This window comes from Lolium rigidum, chromosome 4 (assembly GCF_022539505.1).
Source record: "Lolium rigidum isolate FL_2022 chromosome 4, APGP_CSIRO_Lrig_0.1, whole genome shotgun sequence".
NCBI lineage: Eukaryota > Viridiplantae > Streptophyta > Magnoliopsida > Poales > Poaceae > Lolium > Lolium rigidum.
Genome location: NC_061511.1, coordinates 92985116 through 92995140, shown reverse-complemented (window position 1 = coordinate 92995140; position 10025 = coordinate 92985116). Strand labels below are relative to the sequence as shown.

General features: G+C 43.0%; 1 protein-coding gene across 1 annotated transcript; it reads left to right on the top strand.

Annotated features, from left to right (window-relative positions):
• The first annotated feature begins 2032 nt into the window (after positions 1–2032).
• Positions 2033–7160, top strand: LOC124649644 (heat shock 70 kDa protein 6, chloroplastic-like). Its single transcript, XM_047189243.1, has 8 exons — positions 2033–2609; positions 3125–3377; positions 4102–4181; positions 4880–5022; positions 5105–5203; positions 5370–5559; positions 5914–6312; positions 6431–7160. Exons 1-8 carry the CDS (start codon positions 2121–2123, stop codon positions 6833–6835), a joined length of 2058 nt encoding a protein of 685 aa, XP_047045199.1. The 5' UTR covers positions 2033–2120; the 3' UTR covers positions 6836–7160.
• Positions 7161–10025: the final 2865 nt, after the last annotated feature.

The window sequence follows — 10025 nt, the reverse complement described above, 5'->3', positions numbered from 1 at the left end:
CTCCCACACACTTTTGGGAAGCGAGCGAGGCGAACGTACTCAAACACATGGTGCCAAAAACTGAGCATTGTTCTTCTAAAGCGCCTTACAGGCCGGCATCTCACATAGCAAATCGCAGATAGGCTGGCCCAACAAAGACAACGGGCATCTCGGTTGTCGGCCCAACAAGGCTATTGGGCCTTATTGGGCCCGCATGTATAATGTAGTGCATTTATGAGCCGACCCATTGATACGTCTCCAACGTATCCATAATTTCTGATGTTCCATGCTTGTTTTATGACAATACTTACATGTTTTGCTTGCACTTTATGATGATTTTATGCGTTTTCCGGAACTAACCTATTAACAAGATGCCACGGTGCCGGTTCACGTTTTTTGCTGTTTTTGGTTCCGAAAGGTCGTTCGGGCAATATTCTCGGAATTGGACGAAATCAACGCCAAAGATCTTATTTTTCCCGGAAGGCTCCAGAACACCGAAGGGGAGTCGGAGGAGGGCCAGAGGGCCACCACACCATAAGGCGGCGCGGCCAGGCCTGGGCCCGCGCCACCACTCATATACATCCATACTACTTGTATTTCACTATCTTTTCGCCGAACTAGTGCACCTATACATCTGACAAGTGTATTATGTGTGTTGGGGACACAAGAGACTTCTTGTATCGTGATTGCAGGGTTGCTTGAGAGGGATATCTTTGACCTCTTCCTCCCTGAGTTCGATAAACCTTGGGTGATCCACTTAAGGGAAATTTGCTGCTGTTCTACAAACCTCTGCTCTTGGAGGCCCAACACTGTCTACAAGAATAGAAGCACCCGTAGACATCAAGGCGTTGTTGATGAGAATTTTTCTTGTAGCGTATAGAGATACCGACGATCGAACCTCGGATAAGTAAAGTATCACACGACAAAGAGAATCGGTATCGTATGTTAATGGTTCTTTCAATCACGAAGTCATCGTTGAATATGTGGGAGCCATTATGGATCTCCAGGTCCCACTATTGGTTATTGATCAAAGAGGTGTCTCGATCATGTCTGCATAGTTCGCAAACCGTAGGGTGACACACTTAAGATTCGATGCTATTTAAGTAGATATGGAATATGGAATGGATATCGAATATTGTTCAGAGTCTCGGATGGGATTAAGGACATCACGAGAAGGTCCGGAGAATAAGATTCGTATATAGAAAGTCAAATTCAAGTTTGGGAATAATTCGGTGATTTCTTATCGGAGGTTTGGAAGGTTCTAGAAGTTTCTAGGGCTGTCCAAAATATTCACTAAGGAAGGTGGAGTCCCGGAGGAACTCCACCAACCCTAGCCGACCCACTAAAAAGGAAGGTGGAGTCCATGGTGGACTCCACCACCTTGGCCGGCCAACCAACAAGGAAGGAGGGCGGGGGAAGTCCCACCCCAAGTTTACCTTTGAGTAGGTTTGACTATTTGATTTTATGAAAGGTTTGCACTAGGACTCCTAGGAGGAGTAGGTTTGAACCCTTGGTTGTTCCACCTATATAAAGAGGAGGAGAGGGGGCTGGCCGGCCACACAAAGGATGCCCTGGCCGCACCCCCTCTCTCCCCGAACCCTAGCACCACCCTCCTCCACTTATCTCCCGCACGACGACGGCGAAGTCCTACAGGCAATCTCCACCACCACCGTCACCACGCTGTCGTGCTGCCAGGATTTCGAGGAGGATCTACTACTTTCGCTGCAAGCTGGAACGGGGAGAAAGACGTCTTCATCAACACGTACGTGTGACCGAGTGCAGAGGTGATGTCCGATTGCGGCACCGACGGGATCTTCACTCGCTCCTGAGAGCGGCAACTGATCGACTACATCATCCACGAGATCTGTCTCATTAAACGCTTAGAGATCTTCGTGAGTATGTTGATCCCATCTACTAGATTATATCTTGACTTGTTATTCATTCTTGCGGTAAGAATTTTTTTCTATGCTACTTGCTACCAACCCTACACTATTATCAGGAGCGTGTCTATATAAAACCTTCTTCTTATCCTTCCCCGTCCTCTCTTCTCGCCATTCTTCCCAATCCGGCAAAACCCACCACACTCCCTTCGTTTTAATCCCCCTTCTTCTAGGGTTTCGCAATCTCTGCTGCTCTCAGCCATGTCAACCACGACCTTCCCCACCTCGACCCCCTTCTTCGTCCACCACGGCAGCCGGCGCCCCTCCGTCAACGTCCGGACGGCGGCGGCGGTGTACGGGAGCGGGGGCCGGCGGTGGCGGCCACTGCGGGTCACCTGCGAGAAGGTGGTGGGGATCGACCTCGGGACCACCAACTCCGCCGTGGCGGCGATGGAGGGCGGCAAGCCCACAATCGTCACCAACGCCGAGGGGGCGCGGACCACGCCGTCGGTCGTGGCCTACACCAAGGCCGGGGACCGGCTGGTGGGGCAGATCGCCAAGCGGCAGGCGGTGGTCAACCCAGAGAACACCTTCTTCTCCGTCAAACGGTTCATCGGCCGAAAGATGAACGAGGTCGCGGAGGAGTCAAAGCAGGTGTCCTACCGCATCGTTAGGGACGACAACGGCAACGTCAAGCTCGATTGTCCAGCTATCGGCAAGCAATTCGCTGCCGAGGAGATCTCTGCGCAGGTATAAAGCGCAATACCGATTCTTTTTAACATTGCGCTGTTCCCTCAGATAAGATAAGGTGTCATTGCTTATTCTTATGCTAGTGATAAAGTTTCTAGTCATGGAATTTTAGGTGTAGAATTGAGAATTCTTGTCTTAAACTAGAACTTAATGTAACTTTATATCAAGTCCATGGACCTACGGTTGAGTTAAATCTTACTACTACATGCTTTACTTGTTATGTTCCTAATGGCGTGTCAAGCTCTGTGCTACTACAATATTCAACTCTGTAGTACTTTGAAAGAAGAAAGAATCAACAGCGTTAGTCCTGGAATGGAATATTGCAACTTTTGGTCAAAGCTCGTGTTTCAACTACCAACATTCAGTTGTTTTCGTCAACACAACGCCCCCCCTTTTTGAAATCCAAGTCTAATCTTGATACTCTAGGTCCGTGCTTTGACCAACAGTTGTTAACCTAATATTATGTGGGTTATGTTTGTGCTGCAAGCTGTTTCTAAAGGTCATTTATTATCCAGGTTTTGAGAAAGCTGGTTGATGATGCGTCAAAGTTTTTAAATGACAAAGTCACCAAGGCTGTGATCACTGTCCCTGCTTACTTCAACGACTCGCAGAGGACAGCTACAAAAGATGCTGGCCGCATTGCTGGGTTGGATGTTCTCCGTATCATAAATGAGCCTACTGCAGCGTCGTTAGCATATGGTTTTGAAAAAAAGAGCAATGAGACAATTCTAGTTTTTGACCTCGGAGGAGGCACCTTTGATGTTTCAGGTATATATTTTGAATTTTGAGATCTTTATTTATACTCTTTTATATGGGAAATTGATGCCCAGTAACTGCTACAATCTGCAGTAGTTTCAACACTTATGTCTGTGCATTAATAATAGAGTGCAGAATAGCTAACATAACTAATAGTACAGTACTATGGAGATATGTATGGGTAATTCGTCAAATTTTTGACGTATTTGGTCTTATCTCATATCCTGATACATTGGTCATAAAACTTGTCTCATTGCCCTATGAATCTATATTAGCACAAGGTAGAGCATTTTGGAGTTCGATCAATAGTAAGTTCTTAAATAGTTCTGTCCTATAGATATAATCTACCTATATAGGCACTCATAAAGTACTACTCCCTCCGTCTCAGTTTATTAGTCTTCCCCGTATCCCTAGGTTGCTAATTTGACCTATATAATTTAAATTATATAATGCAAAAATTATATTATTAGAAAATAGAACATAGAAACTTTCTAATGATATAATTTTTATAACATATAACTAATGCTAACTGATTAAATTTGCGACCTAGGGGTACGCTCACACCTAATAAACTGTGAGAGAGGGAGTACACAACATCAAGGCCATACTAGGCTAGTAGAAACATGCTCTGTTGTTATTTCTGTACGTTGAATTAAAAAAAGTATGAACTATTTTGACCTGTTTGACCATATCTCAGTTTCTCAGTTTGTTATTACATCTCCTGTTATGCTTTCAGTTCTTGAGGTTGGTGATGGTGTTTTTGAGGTGCTATCTACTTCTGGTGACACCCATCTTGGGGGCGATGACTTTGACAAGGTATTTCTTGATATGGCCATCTGTCTCGTGCCAGCATTATTGATTCCAAAGTTGTTCAGTCTGCCTCATCTTATTTGCTAGTATTTGGTTTAGAACTTGAGTCCAATTTGTATTATGTAATTGCATGTGTAGTCATGATGCAAAGGGGATGTGCAATGCGGTAAGTTACTACTCCCTCTGTCCATAATTCTTGTCGTGGATTTGGATGCATTTATCCTCAAAATATGTCTACGTACATCTAAATTTGCAACAAGAATTATGGAACGGAGGGAGTATTTGTGTTGATATGACTTAAGTTGTACACTTCACTGTGTAGAGTGATTTTGTATTTATTCAGTTTGATAGTCAATGCATATGATTTTTGTTGTTGCCTGTTCTAGTCTTTTGTACAGGCAGGAGAACAATGAGTTAGCAGCATGTTAGGTTCTCAGTATCTTTTGATTTTCGTTGGATCCCTGGTTCTAGGCAATCAACAACACTTCTGTGCCCGTTCTCTAGTGAGCTCATGCATCCCTTCAGTTCTTAGAATGTATATGTATTCGTTTTGGTCAAATAGATGAATAAAGATCCACCTCTTGCGTTGCATAATAATCTTACCCCTTTTGTGCTTCACTACTCATGGTCTCTGTTAGCAAAAATGTTCAGCATCTTTATGATTCTGCATGCTGTATATTCTCACAAATCATTTCTGTTGCCAGAGAATTGTTGATTGGTTGGCTGGGAGCTTCAAAAATGATGAGGGTATTGAGCTGCTGAAAGACAAGCAAGCTCTTCAGCGACTTACAGAAGCAGCTGAGAAGGCAAAAATGGAGTTATCATCATTGACCCAAACAAATATTAGGTTAGTTTGCTCTGCCTCTCTATTTGGTTCTAATACTGTGTTTTTTGCATCTTTGTTCCTCACCTATTCTTATTTTTTTCAGCTTACCTTTCATAACAGCTACTGCTGATGGGCCCAAGCACATTGAGACAACAATTACCAGGGGCAAATTTGAGGAGCTATGCTCAGATCTTCTTGACAGGTATAGTATCATGCCTCATGTTAGTGCATTGATGGAAGCATACATTTATTCCTGGTTTGTTTTTTCAAATGCATATAGCAACTACTCTGAATAGTGGGTGAGTGTAATGGCTGTATTTTGTTACGCCAAAACTTAACTATTTTTTAATTTTACAATCGTCTTTTAGGCTGAGGACACCTGTCGACAACTCTCTTAGAGATGCGAAGCTGTCACTTAAAGAAATAGATGAGGTGATTCTTGTGGGTGGTTCCACCAGAATTCCAGCTGTTCAGGAGCTTGTGAAGAAAATGACTGGAAAGGACCCGAATGTGACAGTCAACCCTGATGAGGTTGTTGCCCTTGGAGCAGCTGTGCAGGTCAGTTCATGAGAATTATTTCTTCAAAGTTAGCTAACTTAGGATCCTGATGTTCCTTTTCTATGCTACTTCATAAAAATAGTGAGCAGATAATAATCTGTCTTAAATTTGAGCCGAATAGATGGGCCTAGACACAGAAATCATATTACACCAAAAAAAAGACACATAAATCATAGTGAAAATACCTGAAGAACTTAAAACCATATGTATGGCCTAGTAGATAGTGCTGCTATTTTGTGGCAAGTGGCTAGCATCAGCACTGGGGACAATCAGTGCTCTCTTATATATATTCTACAATAGCACATACTAGATTACTTAGATAATGACTATATCTGACAAACAAAATGACAACAGGCAGGAGTATTGTCGGGCGATGTGAGCGATATTGTGCTTCTCGATGTCACGCCACTGTCTATAGGTTTGGAGACACTGGGTGGGGTGATGACCAAGATTATCCCAAGGAATACAACCCTGCCCACCTCAAAGTCAGAGGTCTTCTCGACTGCTGCTGATGGACAGACAAGTGTGGAGATTAATGTTCTCCAAGGAGAAAGAGAGTTTGTCAGGGACAACAAATCTCTTGGTAGCTTCCGGCTTGATGGAATTCCTCCTGCTCCACGTGGTGTTCCACAAATTGAAGTCAAGTTTGATATTGATGCCAACGGTATCCTGTCTGTTGCTGCTGTGGACAAAGGCACTGGAAAGAAGCAGGACATCACTATCACCGGAGCCAGCACATTGCCGAAGGATGAGGTATGCAGTATATGCATTGATGAAGCACTCAGATTATCAAGTTTACTTTCTCAGTTTTTATAGCATTAAACACTTTTAATCCTTTGGACTAACATGACATCAATGAACAACTATTCAGGTGGAGAAGATGGTCGAAGAAGCCGAGAAGTTCGCGTCCGAGGACAAAGAGAAGAGAGACGCAATCGACACCAAGAACCAGGCGGAGTCTGTCATCTACCAGACTGAGAAACAACTGAAGGAGCTTGGCGACAAGGTCCCAGGTGATGTCAAGGGGAAGGTCGAGGGGAAACTTAAGGAACTCCAGGATGCAGTTGCTGGCGGATCAACCCAGACCATAAAGGATGCACTGGCTGCACTGAACCAAGAAGTGATGCAGCTTGGCCAGTCCCTCTACCAGCAGCAGGGCGCCCCCGGAGCAGGCCCTACTCCTGGAGCTGATGGTGCTGCTGATTCTGCAGCTTCATCTGAGAAGCCAGGAGATGATGGTGACGTTATAGATGCTGATTTTACTGACAGCAAATGAATAGAACAGTAGGTAGGTCGGAACATCTCTCAAGACTACGAGAATTTGTTCCACCTGTTCGCGTAGGATTTGGGGTGTAACTTTTTGTTAGATTGTCACCTTGTTTCCTATCGGGCTGTTGGTGGAGTTTTTGGTGGTGGTTGAGTTGAGCTTGGGAGAGTTCAGTTTTCACTTCAAATAGGTAGATGGTTTTGCTTACATATATAAAAGCATCTGGGATTTTTCTGCATTTTTCCGCCTTGGCATATGGCAGTCTACCCTCGGGATTGTTGATTTGCTCCCAAACCTTTGCAATAACATCTCCGCAGCTATCTTTTAATTCTCAGTTCTATAACATCTCCGCAACTATCATTTAATTGTCAGTTCTTATCTCGGAGAGGAAATTGAAGCAGCTTTCACCGTGTTCTACTCTACAAGTCTACATGTCGCACAAACGACCACTTAGGCAGACTTTCATTTTTTGCATTTTCCACTAGGTGGGGTCTGTTTTGATTTTCACCCAATTAAGTTATCGAATCAACTAATTAGCCATGTTCAAACAAATCGATACTCCCTCCGTCTCGATTTAACAGGACCACTGATTTGGTCAATAAAATAAATTTTATGTCTACAAAATCTATATCATTAGATTTGTATGTAAAAAAACTTTCCAATGATATAATTTTTGTGACATATTTCATATTTTATTGACTAAAATAATGGGCAAAGCAATTTCTTAAACTACATGCGTGTCTGTTCAACCGTGACGGAGGGAGTAGCTAGGACCTCACAATGTGAATGCTCTAATTAATGTACACAAACATAAAAACTTAAATAATTTATGAAAAGTTGTTCTCCAGAAATTTGGATGCACTCTAGAATATGAATAATATACTAGTACATTATATATGTATCATTAAAATTTTACGTTAAAATGTATTTTTGCTTATATTTGAAAACAAATACCCATAGCCCATATATTTATATACCCCTTCATTTTGAAAAGAATGTCGAAGAATTTTCTAGATCATGAAAATTCATATGACAAGAAGCTCATAAGGTACCTGTTTAATATTTGAGATGGACAATTAATGTTCAAAACAGGTTTACTATACTCCAAACGGAATAGCTAGAAAAAATTCTTGAATTCTAGATAGATAATTATTTTCCTAAGATTTCTTTAGTTTGTCACGAGTATTTGGTTTGTAAAACTATATGTACTAATTTCTGAAGTAACCATTCATACTTCATTATACTTCATTTAAAATCGAGTACTTTTGGTGACTAGTTATTTTTATGTTTATTTGAAGATTCTACTATTTCTTACATCCATGGAAGCGATGTTATGCTAAGCTCACCTGTCAGCTGGCAACCAGACTAATAGTTGATTATATACGAGCATTGGTCGGTACGTCCAGCCAGGAGAGGGACCGGGAGGTGGCAGCAGGCACAAAACCAATCTAGGAATTTAGGGTTTCATCCTCCTCGGCGATATCGATGGTCTGCTGCGTCTTCAGCGGTCTTGGGTTTTTGAAGGTATAACAGACCATGACCCTCGCTCGTGGGAATTTTTCGCTCTTTTTAAGGTTGTTTTTCAGTATTTTTAGGGATATTCTGGCGGCGGCTACATCTTGAAGTCAGAATAAGGTCTTCTTCGCCCTATCCTTGCTCTAGTGGTACGTAGCACTGACAAAAAGTGCATGGAGTTATGTGTCCGGCAGATCTACTGGGACCTGATTAGTTTTGGTGTTCTTTGTGTGGTTTCATGTCAGCCTCTTTTGATCTACGGATCATTGGTGATGGTTGTTGCTCTGATGTGTTGGTTCTTCGATGCCTTAGCACGATAACTTTTTGTTTGTCTACTACAACAAGCTTTGATGACGTGGGCTTAGCCTAGTGGTTGGGTCGTAGTAGCGTACGCTAACGACCAGAGTTTGATTCCTGTCAAGGACGAATTACTGGAATTGTCACGCAGTGTTCTAGTTCCTCCTAGACATTGTTTCATATATATTTTACTACAACAAGCTCTACTACGACAAGTTTTTTCTGACTCTGGTGATGGAGGGGCGAGGACCGCGGCACACCTTTGACTTGTGCTAGTGTATGTAGTCGTCGCTAAGTGGTCTGAGTGTCTTTTTATAAATTTTTACTTAAGCCATTTATAGTACTCCCTCCGATTCATATTAATTGACTTCAATATGAATGTATCTAGAACTAAAATGTGTCTAGGTACATCCATATTAGAGTCAATTAATATGAACCGGGGGAGTACTATTAATGATTATTAATAGATCATTAAAATTTTCGCAAAAAGTTAGTCATTGGATCATCAAATGGTATATACTGCAATCGATTAAACGTGATGGGAAGTGCAAGAAAAAAACCCATCCAAGTGGTGGTTCGTGGCATTGTGCACCAGATGGAGTGGAACACGTTGTGGAAGCTGCACCCTCAACCAGCTAAATATTCCGACCTACACTGTGCAACTAACTTCTCTTCTTCCGCGGCATCCTTTAACGAAAATTTCACCGATATAACATAATCACCAACAATAATAAAAAGAGTTAAAGTAATAAAAAATAAAAATAGGTTACTGGATCACCTCACGACAACTATAAACAATAACGCGAGACGAATGGATTCCACCTTCTGCAAAGCTATTTTAGCTAATGATCGACACCTTACCTAAAGTATGGACTAATGCATACACAAGTTTTAGTCCACCGACGTTTTTGAAAGGTGATAGGAGCACCCCCACCATTCGTCAAACAAGAGAAGTGATAGTGTTTCGCTCTGGTTTCTATGATCTTGATGGGGTTGTCGTCAACACTACATATACATCCTACCACCTCATATTTCCATCACACATAGTGGGAGAGCTTAGTCCTTTGAGAAAATTGCATTTTGAAGGAGTTCTACGAAACCGGCATGCAAACCGGAGCACCGGGCTCACCGCCGAAAATCTATATGAGTGTTGTATTGGCGCCGGTCCGGTGGACGACCGAAGATCCATCACAAGGTCCAGCTGGGGGCCAGCGTGAACTCCGGCTTTCGATTGGCCACTGGACCGACTGGGGCCCGGCTCGCCGAACCAAACCGGCGTGGGCTTCGGCCCGCCAAACTGGGTTGGCCCAGCCTCATGCGTTGGTGGCCATTCCGGTTCCCGACTAGTGCGCCAGGCTGCTCGGTGGGTGGCTCGGCTCCGCCTACT